At 62.5% G+C, this 16,865-nt stretch overlaps 1 protein-coding gene across 8 annotated transcripts in view; it reads right to left on the reverse strand.

Moving 5' to 3' along the window:
* Window positions 1–3,739: 3,739 nt before the first annotated feature.
* Window positions 3,740–16,865, reverse strand: part of GRAMD1A (GRAM domain containing 1A) — a 28,340-nt gene continuing 15,214 nt past the window's right edge. For 6 of the 8 annotated variants that reach the window (XM_074938864.1, XM_074938865.1, XM_074938866.1 and 3 more), the window contains 13 exons: window positions 16,728–16,808; window positions 15,984–16,105; window positions 15,406–15,559; window positions 13,924–14,128; window positions 13,530–13,670; window positions 12,687–12,805; window positions 11,979–12,121; window positions 9,442–9,545; window positions 7,644–7,829; window positions 7,120–7,207; window positions 5,834–5,941; window positions 5,502–5,622; window positions 3,740–4,968 (listed from right to left, as the gene is read on the reverse strand). In XM_074938864.1, the coding sequence (XP_074794965.1) occupies window positions 4,882–4,968; window positions 5,502–5,622; window positions 5,834–5,941; window positions 7,120–7,207; window positions 7,644–7,829; window positions 9,442–9,545; window positions 11,979–12,121; window positions 12,687–12,805; window positions 13,530–13,670; window positions 13,924–14,128; window positions 15,406–15,559; window positions 15,984–16,105; window positions 16,728–16,808 (1,659 nt within the window). In that variant the 3' untranslated portion in view covers window positions 3,740–4,881. The remainder of the gene's footprint in view (window positions 4,969–5,501; window positions 5,623–5,833; window positions 5,942–7,119; window positions 7,208–7,643; window positions 7,830–9,441; window positions 9,546–11,978; window positions 12,122–12,686; window positions 12,806–13,529; window positions 13,671–13,923; window positions 14,129–15,405; window positions 15,560–15,983; window positions 16,106–16,727; window positions 16,809–16,865) is intronic. The other 2 variants (XM_074938868.1, XM_074938871.1) reach the window with 2 other exon arrangements.

The raw sequence follows: 16,865 nt of genomic DNA on the forward strand, positions 1-16,865 counted from the left end.
GGCGGGCGGGGATTGATGCATTGCAGCATGCGCCGACGGCAGGCCGGGGAGCGTGGGGCTGGGGGCGGGACGCAGCGGCCGGTCCCCGCCCACCCGGGACACACGTGGGGACGGGACCGACAGTACTGGGGGCAGCAGCCACATCCACGGACGGAGGAGAGAGTCATGAGGACGGATCCAAAGACCCAGCTCTGGTGGTGCCCCTCACACCCAACCCGCAGCCCCCTGCTAGCCCAGCCCGCCCACTCTGCCTGTGCCCCTCACTCCTGACCTGCAGCCCCCTGCTAGCCTAGGCTAGCCCAGCCCTGGGCTCCCCACCCCCGCAGCTCTGGCAATGCCCCTCACTCCTGACTCGAAACTCACTGCTCGCCCAGCCCTGGGCTCCCCAACACCCAAGCTCTGCTAGTGCCCCTCACCCCAACCTGCAGCCCCTGGCTAGCTCAGCCCTGGGCTCCTGCCAACTCGGCTGGTGCCCTTCACTCCTGATCCTTAGCCCCCTGCTAGCGAGCCCAGGGCTTCCCCCAGCTCTGCCAGTGCCCCTCGCTCCTGACCCACAGCCCCCTGCTAGCCCAGCCCTGGGCTCCCTACCCCCCCAGCTTTGCCTGTGTCCCTCACTGCCAATCCAGAGCCCCTGCTAGCCCAGCCCTGGGCTCCCTACCCCCCAGCTTTGCCAGTGTCCCTCAGTGCCAATCCAGAGCCCCTGCTAGCCCAGCCCTGGGCTCCCTACCCCCCAGCTTTGCCAGTGTCCCTCAGTGCCGATCCAGAGCCCCTGCTAGCACAGCCCTGGGCTCCCTACCCCCCAGCTTTGCCAGTATCCCTCACTGCCGATCCAGAGCCCCTGCTAGCCCAGCCGCTTTGCTCTGTGGAGTGGGTGAGCCAGAGCAGATGGAGGCTGCTGTGGTGCTGGTGCTGCCTGGCTCCCCCGACCTTTCCCTTCCTCAGTGCACCTGCCTTCATTTGTAGAGCTAATGTCAGGTGTGCAGGGATCCAACCACTCCCGTTTCTCCCTCCCTGTCCGCCAGCCCAGAGGGGCCGGCTCCCTGTGCACTCAGCTCCCTCCCGCCTCCCAACTATAGCAGTGCCTCAGGGGGATGGGACATGGGGCCTTTCCCTTCTAGATGGCGCTATCCCTTGTCCGGCCCAGGGCAGGGGGTTGACTGAGCAGGGGTTGGAGGGAACACCCCATAAGGGATGGAAGGAGGGCTATGTCTACGCTGGCAAGTGAAAAACAAAACTTTTGCCATTCAGAGGTGTTAACCCCCCCCCACACACACACACACACAAAAGACAAAAGTTTTGCCCACAAAGTTTTATGTCGGCAGGAGAGCTGACAAACAGCAGCTACACTGTGTGACTTTTACTTGCACAGCTGGGTCGCTAAAAGCAAGGTCTCAAGTGGGGCGAGGCCTCAGCTGCAGTATTGGGTCCGGTTTTGGTCACCAATGTATAGAAAGGGTGTAGAGAAACTGGAAATGATCCAGAGGTGAGTGACAAAGATGAGCAGAGGGAGGGAATGCAGGCCATCTGACCACAGGCTGAAAGAATGGGTAGGTTTAGTTTGGAAAAGAGGAGATTAAGGGGGGACATGATAGCGGTCTTCAGATATTTGAAAGGCTGCCATTAAAAAGATGGAGAAAAGTTGCTCTCTCTTGCCACGGAGGGCAGGACAAGAGGCAGCGGGTTCAAACTACAGCAGAGGAATTTAGATCAAATCTCAGGAGAAACTTCCTAACGGTAAGAACAGAAGGACAATGGAGCAGACGCGTAGGGAGGTTGTGGAAGCTCCTTCACCGGAGGTTTTCAAAAGGAGGCTGGAGCCATCTGTCTGTGATGATTTAGACACAACAAATCCTGCACCTTGGCGCGGGTTGGACCAGACCCCTGTGGTCCCTTCAAACCTGATGGCTCTGGAATTCTAAGGGCACCGCTCGTCTCTGCCCAGCTGCCTCTGGGCTCAGGGAGTGACAGCCCCAGCTGTGGGCTGAGTCTGGGAGGCTGGGTGTGTGAAGCAGGCTCAGCGCACCTCACTCGGCCCCTCATAGGGGCTCCGTGGGGCTGCAACCCAGCAGTGGGGCTGGGAGACAAGTCTGGAGTATGGGGGAGGGGCCCTGTCACAGAAGAATCTGGGTCACTGTCACCACTGCCCTAACACTTCACCATACTGCCCCTAAGCACTGCCCCATACTACCCCCAACACTGCACTGCCCCACCCCATACTGCCCCCAACACTGCACTGCTCCGCCCCATACTGCCCCCAGCACTACCCCTGCACTCAGCCCTGTACAATATTTCCCCAGCACCCTGAGGATCATGCTGTGCTGCCCCATGCAGGTGCCGCCTGGCCAACGCAGCACACTCTCGACAGCTGAAGGCAGCCTTGGCCAAGGAAGTGCCGGTTACGGAAGCAGATAGGTGGGATTCCAGCTGCAGGCTCCAGCCATCTCGAGCCATGGGGAGGGGGGAAAGCCCAGGGCTGGGCTAGCAGGAGGCTGTGGGTCAGCAGCAAAGGGCACCGCAGGGTTGGGTGGGGAGCCCAGGGCTGGGCAAGCAGTGGGCTGTGAGTCAGAAGTGAAGGGCCCAGGCAGATCTTCTGGGGGTAGCCCAGGGCTGTGGGTCAGGCGTGAGGGGCCCTGGCAGATCTTGGGGGGTAGTCCAAGGCTGGGAGAGCAAGGGCTGTGGGTCACGAGGGGCACCAGTGGGGCTGGGTGTGGAGCCCAGGGCTGGGCGAGCAGTGGGCTGTTAGTCAGGAGTGAGGGGCCTCAGCAGATCTTGGGTGAGGGGAGTCCAGGGCGGGACTAGCAGGAGGCCGTGGGACAGGAGTGAGGGGCATTGCAGGGCTGGGTGGGGAGCTCAGGGCTGGGTTGGCAGGGGGCTGTGGGTTGGGAGTGAGGCGGCATCACAGGGCTGGGTTGGCAGGGGGATACGAGTCAGGAGTGTGGGGCACTAGCAGGGCTGTGGGTCAGGATTGGGCCTATGGCCAATGTCTAAGGACTGCAAGGGGGTCTCCGCTTGCAGCTGGGTCACGCCAGGTGATGTGTCCTTGGGTGGGCTGCAGGAAGCTGCTGGGCCCATCTCTGTCCCCAGGGAGGGGGCCTGGCAGGGCAGAGCAGTGAGATGTGGTCAATGGGGCCAGGCAGTGGCAGAGCAGGGGGGCGAGGCAGGTGTACATTGGCCTGGGAAGGATCCTGAGCAGTATTGGAGCTGAGCTCCACTGCAGAGGGGAATGGGACAGGACATCGGGACAGTAATTGGCTCATCTGCACGCGCCCCTCCTGGCAGCTGGGGTGGAAACACTGCCTAGGGGGCAGTGGGGGGGCGGTGCTGGGCAGAGCGGGGCATGGATGCAGGGTCAGAAGCACTGGCTGGGGGGGCGGAGGAGAGCACTGATTGTGGGGTGGAGTATGGGGAGCGCTGGCTGGGGGGGCCCTGGGCAGAGCAGGGATGCAGGGGGTAGATAGGGGCGGAAGTGGCTGTGGAGCAGGGGGGAGCGCTGGCTGCGGGGCACTGGGCGGAGTGGGGTGGGGATGCAGGGGGTTGATGGGACAGGGGCAGTAGTACTGGCTGGGGAAGAGCTGGCTGGGGGGCAGCAGGGGGAGGGGCAGGAGCACTACCTGGGGGGCAGTGGGGGGGAGGGATGGAAGCCTTGGCAGGTTCTGGCTGTGGGGGGGCACTGGGCAGAGTGGGGCAGGGATGTGGGGGGGTGATGGGGGCAGTGGCAGGAGTGCTGGCTGGGGGCCAGCAGGAGGAGGGGGAGGAGCTCTACCTGGGGGGCATTGGGTGGAGGGATGGGAGCAGGCTCTGGCTGTGGGGAGGCGCTGGGCAGAGTTGGGCAGGGATGCTGCGGGGGCCTCTCTCCCTTGTGGTCCCCTCACCCCCAGACACAGAGACTCGTCTTGGGTGACACTGTCCCAGCCACTCTCTTTAATCAGCTAATAAATAGTGGGGTGGGGCCAGAGCCCCATAACACTGAGGATAGGAGGGAGCAGACAGCGTGCAGGCTGGTGGGGGTGCTCACGCACACACACAGTCCCTTCCCCCCCAGCAACGGCGAAGGGCAAGAGGCCCAGGCCGGGAGACAACAACCCAATGCCTGGTGGGCACCGAGCCCTCCAGGAATCGAGTGTTTGGGAAGAGGGCAGAGACATGGGCAGTGCCCCCTGCAGTGCACAGAGCCTGCCCCAAAAGTGCCCCTGCTCCAGCGCAGAGAGGACCCAGGAGTCCTGGCTCCAAGGTAAGGGGATGGGGGAACGGCCCTGGCCACTCCTCACAGTAACACCATGCAGCTAGACCACCTAGAAAGTCAATTCCCAGCCCAGACTGGATGGGTTCCCCCCAGGTCACAACAGGCTCTCAGCCAGCAGACATGGGGGGCTGGACCCAGCTGGCAGCCACAGTCCAGCCACCGTTGTCCTGGGCTGCAGCCAGCGGGTGGATCACGGGGGGCAGAGCCGGCCCCCAGCGGATCCTCCATGTGTCCCACGGTGCAGCCTCCACCTAGCTGTCCCCACAGAGACTGGCTCCGCCAGGGGGTGGCAGGAGCGCGGAGCAGCCCAAGCCAGGGCCGACGCCAGCCAATGGCTGGGTGCTGCTGACCCAGCAGGAGAAGCAGACCCTGGGAGGTGTCCACCAGCCAAGGACGGGGCAACACTGAGCTGGCCGACAAGGGGCGTCCGGGCGGCGCTGACCCGGCTGAGGGAGCCGGCCGACGAGGGGCGTCCGGGCGGCGCTGACCCGGCCGAGGGAGCCGGCTGACGAGGGGCGTCCGAGCGGCGCTGACCCGGCCGAGGGAGCCGGCCGATGAGAGGCGTCCGGGCGGCGCTGACCCGGCCGCACTCTCAGATCCAGGTCAGTCTCCCGTGGCCCCTGGTGGCCAGCGCAGCCTCAGGAGACAGCATCAGCCTGGCCCGGCTCCGGGGGCGGCTCTGCCATCGCGATGCCCTGGTGCAGCTTCTCCAGGGAGACCTTCATCTGGGGGGCGGCGGGGGGAGGAGGTACCAGTTATTCCTGAATGGCCGACAGTCCATGAAGAGGGCTTCAGCCTTGTAGTCCTGGCTCCCAGCCCACCCCTCCCCCCATCTAGACTGCACTCCCATCAGAGTAGGGAGAGAAACCAGGAGCCCTAGTGCCCAGACCCCCACACACACTAACCCCACTCCCCTCCCAGAGCTGAGGAGAGAACCCATGAGTCCTGGTGCCCAGCACCTCTGCTCTAACCAGTAGATGACACTTTCCCCAGTGTTTCCTCTTTCCTCAGGCTCCCGGATCACCAGCTGGGCTGGGTCCTGCTGCCAGGCAGGCGGCGCCCCAAGCAGCTCTGGGTGCAGGGATCTGGGGCTGGGTGACTGTGCATTAGTGCTGCTGGCACCAGGGCTGCAAAGCAGGCAGGGGGAGCCAGGCCCAGGGGAGAGCCAGGCCAGGGGGCCGTGCAAGCAGAGCTGCAAGCCCCCACTGGGCAGGGACCCAAAAAGCAGAGTGAGTCCGGCCCAGCCCGGCAGCATCACCTCGTCCAGCAGTTCCACAGAGGCCTCCAGGATCTGCCTCCACTTCCGCACCTCGGCGCCATGGAAACGGTGCTGCAGCTCCAGGACCTCGGCCCACTCGCCTGCTGTCTGGGGCAGCTTCCTGGGGGGGCAGGGGGTCATGGCCAGCTGAGGTGGGGGTCATGGCCCCCAACGCGAGCTGCTGGGACCCCTCCCCTGGCACCTCAACCCTGCTCCAAGAATACCCAACCCCCCTCGCCTCTTATGCTCCCCACACTACCCCTCCCCCACTGCCAGAAATCTCCCCATTCCCCCACCCACCCACCCACCCTGCTCTTGCCGGGATCACTCACCCTCGGGCCAGTGCGGAGGCCTGCCAGGCCTGGAAGGCGCAGGCTGTGTGCTCCAGCGCCCACAGCCGGTATAACAGCATCACGTTGAGAACCACCAGGATCAGCAGGCTGGGGGGAGAGGGAGAGTGAGGGGCGGACAAAGCCCCCCCCCAGGCCGGATGCTGGTTAGGGACACTGGGTGACCCTAGGACGCAGCCCTGTGTTACATGGGGCAGAACCCAGGGATCCTGGCTCCCAGCCTCCCTGCTCAAACTACTACACCCCACTCCCTTCCAGAGCTGGGGAGAGAACCCAGGAGTCGTGGCCCCCCTGCTCTAAACCACTAGACCCCTCTCCCTCCCAGAGCTGGGGAGAGAACCCAGGAGTCCTGTCCCCGCCCCCCAGCTACATGTGTGGCTGTCTCAGACCCCATCTCCCTGCCCAGAACACACTCAAGGCAGGCTGTCAGATTTGCATACTGCACTCTGATTGGTGGGGCCCGGAGCTGAGGCCTGCCATTACCCATCATGTCCGTGGTATGCTGGCCAATCAGAGCACAGTATGCAAATCATGCCACCTCAGTCAACACTTCAAAGCTCAGAACACTAGGGGCACGGCAGGGGTGGTGCTGGGGGCAGGCGGGGCAGAGCCAGTGGTCCATGGGGGCGTGTCTGGGGGCACAAGGGGGCGGGGTCAGGGGGTCCATGGCAGCCTGAGGGGGAGGGGGGGTCACACCGTACCTCACACAGATCCTGTGAGGCAGCAGAGACAGAAGGAAGGAAAGAGACACGTGAAGCCTCACCCCAGAAAATCACCCCATAGCTCCCTCCACGTGCAGCCTCCCTCTCCCCACACACAGCTCCCCCCACCAATAGCCCCTGCCTGGCCATGCACAGAGCAGCTCCCATCCCCCCCACAGCCCAGTCCAGTCCAACTCCCACATTCCAACTCGGGAAAGGGTCTGTGGCTCTGCCCCCAGGGGGTGCCCCTGCTCTGCTCCCCAGACCATACCCCCTCACATCACCCCCAGAGCCCAGCCTGAGCCTGGCTGTGTGTCCCAAATCCTGGACCCTCCACCCCCGCCCAGAGCTCCACCCCCGCATTACTCCCCTCAGAGCCCTGCCCTGCCCCCACATCAACCCTCCCCACAGCGCCCTGCTCAGCCTCCCGCATTATGCCCCCCAGAGCCCTGCCTGGCCCCCTATATCACTCCTCCAAAGAGCCCCAGTCCCCTTTAGTCCCATCCCCCCATAGCTCAACCGCCCACCCCTCCGCCTCCCCATAGCCCAGCCCCACATGCCCCTTACACCAGGCTGACGATGAGGATGAGGGTGGACATGGTAGGGCCCCGGCTTCGCTCCACCAGCTGCTGGGAGAGCCGGGTTGCCAGGCTGCCTGCGGGGAGAAGGGGCAGGTTAGGTGGGGGCCGAGCCAGCCCCATGCGCCCATGAGTCGCTCCCCATAGGGGACTGCAGCAGCCCATCTCCCATCCTCTGGCGGGGAGGAATAGCTGCCCTCGCCGGCTCCCTCATGGGGGATCGTCGCGGACAAGGCATGTTCCCCCTTACCGGGGGGGCGGTGATGGGGGTGCGTTCCCCTTTACCTGGGAGTGGAGGGACAGGGATGGGGGTGCATTTGGGTGGGCGGGTTCCCTTTGTGCTGGAGATGGGGCTGGGGCGGGTTCTGGGGGGCAGGTTACAGGAGGGGGCATATTTCCTTTGGACGGGGGGTGGGTTGTGGGTAGACGGTTGGGGGCAGGTTCCCCTTTACCCGATGGGGGGGAACAGGTTCCTTCTGGACATGGGCAGGGATTGGGTGGGTTTTTCCTTACTGGAGGGGTGCAGGGGGCGGGGCCCCATCTCTCTGGGGGGCAGCGTGGCCAGGGTAGGCTCAGCATGGGGGGCCCTCCAGCTCAGCGTGCGCTTCCTGCGGTGCAACCCAGCCAGCAGCCCCCGCGGCTCCGTCCCGCGGCCACTCTCCTCCAGCAGCGTCTTCTCCGCCCGTGCCAGTGCCAGCCCTGCAACACCGAGAGGAGTGAGACACCCACGCCAGCCCCGCCACACCAGGGGGTGAGACGCCGATGCCAGTTACGCCCTGCCATGCCAGGGTGGGTGAGACGCCCACACCAGCCCCACCACACCGGGGGGTGAGATGCCCACGTCCGCTACGCCAGCCCCACCATGCCAGGGGGATGAGATGCCTGCGCCAGCCCCACCATGCTGGGGGGTGACGCCCGCTACGCCAGCCCTGCCATGCCAGGGGGGTGAGACACCCACGCCATCCCCACCATGCTGGGGGGTGATGCCCATGTCCGCTACGCCAGCCCCACCATGCCAGCCCCGCCATGCCAGGGGGGTGAGATACCCGCGGGGGGAGGGCACACACACCCCATAAGGCCCAGGGGGAGAGAGTCACTTGGAGCCCAGGGCCCATCCCAACTGTGTCCCTCCAGCTGCCCAGCTGTGTCACCCCCACCCAACCAATGGATTTATTGGGAAACCCCCTCTGATTGGTAGCCTGTCCCACCCGGACCCCTTCACGTCACCTCCCCAGCCCCCTCGTTTTGCCTGCCCCCCTCCTGCCACCACACATGGGATATGACACAGTGGGAATTTTCTTAGTATTTTGTACGAGTTCTGGGTGTGCCTCAGTTTCCGCAGTGTGCTGCATGTTTACGTAGCTGGAGGGAAAGGGAGTTTAATTTTGCAAAGACCCAGAGAACCAGGTGGGACTGTTGTATGGCTGCCTGGACCCAGACGATGGCTAGACATTTTATAACTCAGCAACTGATGACCTGGGGGCTAGGACCAGGGAGAACAAAGCTTAGGTGGAGACCAGGTGACCCTCTTTGCCCTGAAGGGGAACAAAGGATGGAGGAGGGGCAACTGGGCCTGACCGAGGGTGGGCTGCTGGAAGTGGATCTCAGCCTCCTGTTGGGGTCCCGGGTGGAGAGCAGGGCTTGGAGCTCTGGGTCTGACCAAGATGGACGTGGCTGGAACTTCCTGGGTTCAGTGCTAACAAAGAACTTGCCTACGGGACGGCTGATAAACCTTCTGTGTCACACGCTGGCTGAGTCACTCTGACTGTGGAGTGGGGGTGCAGGGCCCTTCTCCAGGTGTCCCATCCAGGCAGACTCCCTGCGGGGAGCTCAGGGTGGAGTAGGGGCTGAACGCTCTGAGCTCAGACCCAGGAGGCGCTGAAGCCAAGGAGGCTTCTTGCCCCTCTGAGAGTGTCTGGGGGTGTCACGCTGAAGAGGGTCCTGCCTGGGTTTGATTCAGAGCTGTTCAAGAGCACCGAGCCTGTGACACAGCCCCACCCACCCAGCCCCCCTCACATTGCCCGCCACCCGCCCACATCACCCCCCTTGCCTTGGCCACCCACGCAGCCCCGTCCACATTTCCCCCAGTAGCCTCCCCCGTATCTCCATCCCTGCCCGATACCCTCTGACAGTCCCCTGCCCCTCCAGGCCCCCCTCCCCCCATAGGCACCTCTGAGACCCCAGAGCACTCCCAGACTCCAGCACTGGGCGCACTCTTCTGAACCTGCCCCCTTACCCCGGTGCCAGCCATCCCTCGCAGGCCCCATCCGTTCCGTCCCGCCCCCCATCCCAGGTGCCAGATGCCCCATACCCAGGTGCTGGAAGTACTCCTCCACGCCGCTCCATGTATTCTTTTCAATCAGGGCTCTCACCAGGTTCCAGGGCTGCTTCCGGTACCGGATCTCAGAGGAGACTCTAGAGAAGGCAGAGCCAGGGGGCAGGGAGGGGGCCGTGTCAGTGACCTGCTCCTTGAGGCGCACTGGTGGGGGACGGGAGCTGCCAGGCCAGGATGCTGGGAAGCAGCTCTCTAGAGCAGATGCGGTGGGGGCCTGTTTCCCAGAGATTCCCAGCAGCAGGCCCCTCCGTCACAGATCCCAAGGCCAGAAGGCACCATTGTGCTCATCTGAGCTGAGTTACCCCTAGCATGGGCCTGTCACAAATGAACGCCTGCCCCCACCCCATGGCTGCAGCAGGGCCTCAGCGGGGTCCTGGCTCCAACTCTAGCCCCCCAGGGCCAAGAAAGATCAGCTCCACCCAGGCTGATGCAGGTGGCTGCAGTTACACTCAGGCCTAGCTCCTGAGCGGGGCGGGAAGAGCTGGGCTTGGTTAGCCCCCAGTGCATGCTGAGAGGCTTGAGAGGCTCCATGTGCACCCCATAAATCCAGCAGGGGGTGGGAGTAGGGCAGGGAAGAACTAGGGGGATAAAGGCCCATTTGGCACAAGGCCCAGTGGGGCCGAGCTGGGCAGGCGCCTGTGGCGGTGTCGGGAGAAACCAGTTTCTGACCGCTGGAGGTGGGAGAGTCTGGGGCAGCCCCCAGGAGCTGGGGGAACCTGTCCTGTTGCAGACAGAGCTCAGGATGTCCCTGAAGGGGTGCTGAGATGGGACTGCCTGCTGGGCCGGGGACCTGCCAGCCCTATGTGGGCTTTACAGATGGGCAGTGAGGGGGAATCTGCACAGCCTTGGAGATTGTTCCAGGGCTGAGTTCTGGGCACAGTTCAGTTCCAGGCTGATTTAGTCCAGCTTCAACTTCCAGCTGCTGGCTGCTCGTGTTGGACTTTCGTCTGCTAGAGAGACAAGCCTAGCACTGGGTGTCTGACCCCACGCAGCACGGCCAGACGGGAGCCTCACCCCTGACCCTACTCTGGGTTAAGTGAAAGAGCTAGAGCTCCGGGAGCCTCTCCCTCTCAGGCAGGGTTCCTGACCCTTTCCTCATTCTCGAGGCTCTTTCTGGACCCCTTCCCAATTTATCACCATCCTCGTTGGCCTGTGGGCGCCAGACCTGGACACGGGCCCAGCTGCATCACACCAGGACCAAACCCAGAGGGAAATCACCTCCCTGCTCCTCCTTGAGATTCCCATTTGTGCACCCAGGGCTGCATTAGTCCCTCTGGCCCCAGTGTTGCATGGGAAGCTCGCATTCAGCTGGTATCTCTTTGATGCCAAGGCTGGTGGCAGGAGGGAACACTGTTCACGTAACACACTTAGATCTCCTACAGCCTTTGACTTGGGACCACACGACATTTAGAATGACAAACCGAGACTGATACGAAATCGGCATGGCCCACACTGAAAGCATTCACAGCCAGCTAACTGAGAGGGCCCAAAATGAACCTGTAAAGGGGGACCAGACCTTGAGGGGGGTGTCTCTGGGGTGGTCCTGTACGGATCAGGTCTTGGCCTGTGCTATTTGCAGCTTTATCAGTGACCTGAAAGAAAACATCAATTCGTCCTTGGTAGCGTTAGCAGAAGACACAGACTTTGGGGGAGCAGGAAATAATGCAGGGGCCAGGTCGCTGGCACAGAGCCACTGGGATGGGGGACTCCACGAAATCTTTTCACCATCCCTGCTCCACACAGAGGAGGGACAGAGTCCCTCTGGCCTGCGTGTGTGGCCAATGCTCTTTGTGCCTAGCTGGACAGTTACATGGAACCATATTACAAGACACTGTGTGCTCATGGCCAGCTCACCAAGTCGTCCTGATTTCGTATCAGTCTCGGTTTGTCACTCTAAATGTCATGTAGTCCCACGTCAAAGGCCGTAGAGGACCCAAGTGTGTTACATCAACACTGTTCCCTCCTGCCACCAGCCTTGGCATCTTCTCCCAAAGAGACCAATCAACACTGTTCCTTCCTGCCACCAGCCTTGGCATCTCCTCCCAAAGAGACCAAGTTAGTGACAGGATCTATTCTCCATAAACCCATGGCGATTGACATTAATTCCATCCCCCTCCTTTAATTTGTTATTAACTGAGTCCATATCAGCTGCTCCTTTCTCTCTCCCAGGATTGCTGTCAGGCCTATAATCATCCAGACCATCCCCCTTACCCTTTTTAAAAGAGTGGCATAATAGCAGTTTTCTACCAGGCCTCTGGAACTTCCCCAGTGCTCTAAGACTCATTGAAAATCAACCTTAATGGGCCAGCGAGTTCCTAAGCCAGCTCTTTTCAAACTCTTGGATGCAAGTTATCTTGACCTGCTGATTTCAAAGGGTCTGACTTTCATAGTGTGGAGCAGCCATGAGACAAAGAGAGCCAGCCACCAGAGGAATTCCCAGCACCACTCTCTGGATGGGGGGGGGGTAACCCCCCAAACCCCCACTGCAAAGGGGCTCTTAGCTTAGTCGGTACCTGAGGCGGGCCGTGCCTGTGGCCAGTGTGCTGATGCAGTAGCGGTGAGTGGTGTAGAAGTAATCCTGGTAGGGGATGCCCTGAGTGATCACCTCCGAGTCTACCACATAGGCACCGCTCTCGGGGCTGGCACGGAACAGGGTCTGGGGGGAGGCCAGCTCTACTCATCCCATCACAGGCCAGAGACAGCCCCGCTTTGTTCCCCCACACCTGCCGCCATCCTGCACCTGCTGCTCCCCCACACCTGCTGCCCGCCACCGCACACTCCAGCCCCCATGCCTGCTGCCCTCCACCATGCAGTCCAGCCCCACCCCGACCTGCCGCCCCACACTGCGCAGTCCAGCCGCCACACCTGCTGCCCCCCACCATGCAGTCCAGCCCCACCCCTGACCTGCCGCCCCCCACCGCACAGTCCAGCGCCCACGCCTGCAGCCCCCCACCATGCAGTCCAGCCCCACCCCTGACCTGCCGCCCCCCACCGCACAGTCCAGCGCCCACGCCTGCAGCCCCCCACCATGCAGTCCAGCCCCACCCGTGACCTGCCGACCCCCACCGCGCAGTCCAGCGCCCACGCCTGCAGCCCCCCACCATGCAGTCCAGCCCCACCCCTGACCTGCTGCCCCCTACCGCGTAGTCCAGCCCTCCCATCCAGCTGCCCTGTATCTGCTCCTTCACGCCCTCCTGGGGCTGCGCTGCCCCCTCCCTCACCTGTGTCTCCACCACAGCAGCTGCTTTGGGGCCCAGCGGGTTGCTGAGGGGGATGGTATAGGAGAGGACGCGGCGCTGGCGGCACTTGCTCTTGCTGCTCCATGAGGTCAGGGTCACGTCTGGGGAGAGCAGGGGGTATGTCAGGGCAGGGGGATCCCCCACTCAGGGGCCTCCCTCTATGTCCCCCCACGCGTCCCTCTCGTCCCTGACTCCCAGCTGCAGGGCCCTGCCCTTGGTGGCATTAAACTGGTGTGGCCCAGTGGGGTGCCCAGCAGCACAAACACCTGACCCAGTGCTCTGCCACGGCCCCTTCCCTCTTGGGCCCTGCAGCAAGTTTGCTCCCCTCCGGCCAGAGCGAGCGCATGGCTAGTGCTGCCATAGGCAGCAGCCGCCAGGGCTGGAGACCCATGTCCTCCAGCCGGCACAGGCTACACGGGTTGTGTGCAGTGCCAGGCGTGGGCCTCGTGCCCAGTCCAAGGCCTCCCCCGCGCTGCAGTTGGCAGCTCCCTTGAGCACCAAGCCCAGACACTCTGAGGGCAGCGAGTCCCAGGTGTTGGGTGACCCCCCCCACCACGCTTCCTTCCTGTGCCCATCACACACATGCCCAACACCCTCGGCCTGGCCAGCGCAGGGTGTGTGTCCTCCGCTCAGCTTCAGGATCTCCACCAGGCTGCCTGGCCTGGAGCTACCGGGTCCCCTGGCCCATACACCTCGACTCAGGCCAGCAGTGCCCCATGGGTGTCCTAGGCAGTGAGCCAGACCCAGCCCAGCCGTCATCTGGCGGGTGGCAGGGGGCAGCCAGCTCGCGGCCCCAGGGAAGACTCAGCCCCTGCTCCACCCCACCTGTGAACTTGCGCTGGCCCAGGAAACTCTGCATGAACAGCGAGTCGGTGAAGAGCATCTGCTGCAGCCGCTCAGCCCCCAGGCAATAGACGCAGTTCAGCAGCAGCCGCCCGGGCAGGTCCGAGAAGGCATCCACCTCCGCTGTGGGGAGAGAGGGGTGAGTTGCTGCCTGGGTCCTAACCCAGTTCTGGCAGGACAGTGGGATCAGAGCAGGCAGGCTGGAAGCCAGGACTCCTGGATTCTATTCCTGGCTCTGGGAAAGGAGTGGGCCTAGTGGTTAGATCAGGGGACTGGGAGCCAGGACTTCTGGGTTCTCTCCTTGGCTCTAGGAGACGGGTGGGGCCTAGTGGTTAAAGCTGAGGGCTGGTATGTTTGGGCAATGCTGAGCTGTCACCTTCATCCTGTGTGGAGGAGGAGGAGGAGGAGGAGGAGTTGCTGGTGTCAGTGGGGAGCTCCTCAGGGGGCAGCAGGTCCCCCAAGGCAGGCAGCGGGGCCCCCCCCAGTGCCGCAGCCTTCGGAGGCTCCAGCCCCAGTGTTGCAGTGCAGTTGGAGGCAGCATCCGCCCGGCTGTCCACATTCTCCTCGGGGTCCTCTGCCAGCTGGGGAGAAGGGAAAGTGAGGGGGCCCAACCTGGGCCCAAAACCTCCCCCGGCCCTGCCCCTTCCCTTCCCCAACTCCCCAGAAGGTCTCCCAGCCCTGCCTGCTTCCTCCCCAACACCCCCCCACACACCTCGTATGGCGCTGGCAGCTGGCCAGCTCAGGGCAGGACCTGGAAGAGGGGTTAATTTACTGTGTGTGGGTAACAAAGGTCCATTAACTAGGCTAACTAAGACAAGCCCATGCACTTGTGTTGACAGAAACCAAGAACTGATGGTAATTGTATTTACCTACATCCTGGTGGCTGTAACCAAATGAACTGTTACCTGCAAAATCCTTTTCACCTCTTGTCGCTCTTTATTACCTGCACATCCTGTATGCAGCTGTACTCAGGTGTCAGTAGATGCAAAGGCCTGTAGCTAGCATGGAGGGTGAATTCACTGACCAGAGAACCGTTTGGCTAGGGCATGTCATGGCTATAAGGTGTTCACAAGACTGAAGCCTCAGATTGAAGCATTTGATCTTCAAAGCAAGTGTTACTGGGACTTTTCACAGCTTCAAGTGTCCATCACATGCTGTGACAGGTTTTCTGTGAGGACACCTGTCCGCTGGCTCTGTGCACGGGAGAGCCATAAATACCCCATTCATTGGCCCGAGCCAGTACCTCTGATCTGCTGAACTCTGACCAGGGAGTCTGAGCCATTGGACTGAGAACAGGACGCCCGGAAAGATTCGTGGAAGGACTCTAAGAGACTTATGGAGAATTTGCCGACATTAAATCTCTGCTAACAACTGGACTCTCACAGTCTCATTCACCTGTAATGTGTTTTATCTGCTCTGACTTTGAATAATGCTCGGTTATTTTCTTAGCTAGCTTTAGACACTAAAGCAAGCGGCTACCTGTGCTGTCTATGGGGAGATCTGACCTGAGGTAAGTGACAAGTCCTTTGGGACTGGAAGAACCTAATGTGTGGGGAATGTGGATTTAATCACCTTTCATCGCAAAGTGCAGGTTGTCTGGGGGGTAATGAGGGGTTGGAATGCCAAGGGGCTGTCTGAGCTCCATGGTAAAATGGGTAGAGTGAGCCGGGGTACATTTCAGTGCCGGGTGAAATCAAATGATAGAATACACCCCCAGCCTGGGGTGTCTGTCCTGAGTTTGGCTTTCTCAGCTGTGAGTCACTCCAGGCACCTGACACCTCCCCAAACCCCATCCCCCGAACCACCCCAGTCCTGACACCTCCCTAACCCGCCCACACCAACCCTTCCCCCCACTCACCGAGGCGGCCCCATCGCTGCTGCTGGCCAGTGAGTGGAAGCTCTGACTGGCAGCTGTCCTGGCCAGCTTCGGGCTGGGGTCCACCTTGAGGTCAGCAGTGCAGGGCAAGGCCAGGTCTCTCAGCTCGATGATGTCACTGAGCTCCCTGGCTGGCCTGGAGGGGGGCAGTCACTGGGGTGCCAGGGGTCGCACAAGTGTTGAGGTCACTGGGTCCCGTAGGATCGGGGATCGCACCAGGGCAAGTCTCGGGGTCAGACCCACGGGTGGCGGAGGGGGGGAGGGTGCCAGTTTGTCCCAGGGTGTGGGGGAAGGGCAGGCACCAGCTCATCCCGGGGGGGGCAGGGCAGGCGCTTCCCAGTCGACAGGGGTCCCAGGGCTCCCAACACTCGGGTGGGGCCAACCTATTCCTGGGGAGACAACTCCCTCCCAGCTCCCCCTGGGCAAGAGGACCCAGACACTCTCATGGGGCGATGGGGGAAGGTGCAGGGAGGGGCAGCCAGACCTGAGGGACCTGTAGCAGAGGTCGGAGGCCTGTGGCTGGCCCCACGCAAGTCGGGGGTGGGGGGGCTCACACTCACCCCAGACCATTGAGCTCGTCAGTGGGGACGGGACAGACGTAGTCATCGTCCTCGCTGGTGAGGCCGAGCTCAGCACCATAGCCCTGGTGGACGATATGCCAGAGCTCCTGGGGGGACAGTGTCTGGGGGGGAGAGAGACAGTGTCTGGAGTGGGGAACTGCATCAGGGGGACAGCGTCTGGGGTGGGGGAGAGACAATGTTGGGGGGGGAACAGCGTCAGGGGGGAAAGAGACAGCGTCGTGGAGACAGCGTTGGGGGGGAGAGAGACTGCGTCGGGGGGACAGTGTGGGGAGGGAGAGACAGCATCGGGGGACAGACAGCATCTGAGGGGGGAGAGAAACAGAGTCGGGGGCAGACAGCATCTGGGGGCAGGTGACAGCGTCTGCAGGGGAGATAGACAGCGTTGGGGGCAGACAGTGTCTGGGGGCGGGTGACAGCATCGGGGGGGGGAAGGAACAGCATTGGGGGGACAGCATCTGGAGGGGGAGAAAGCATTGAGGGAAAGGGACAGCATCGGGGGAAAGGGACAGCGTCTGGAGTGGGGGACAGTGTCAGAGGGGACAGTGTCAGGGGAAAGGGACAGCATCTGGGGGGGAGACAGTGTCAGGGGGAAGGTACAACGTCGGGGGAGGGGACAGCATCTGGACGGGGGGGACAGTGTTGGGGGAAGGGACAGCGTCTGCGCCCCCCAGAATCCCATCCCCAGCTCCTCATCCCCAAACTGCCCCCCCTCCCCGTCTGTACCTTCTCCAGCAGCGCGTTCTGCCACAGGCGGAAGATCAGCATGAAGCAGCGATCGCGGGCTCCAAATGAGGTGAAGAAATGCTGGGGGGAGGGGGAAGTGAGACCCGACTCCTGGATCTCCTGGTGCCCCTCACTCCC

The sequence above is a fragment of the Natator depressus genome, chromosome 24 (genome assembly GCF_965152275.1).
Source record: "Natator depressus isolate rNatDep1 chromosome 24, rNatDep2.hap1, whole genome shotgun sequence".
NCBI lineage: Eukaryota > Metazoa > Chordata > Testudines > Cheloniidae > Natator > Natator depressus.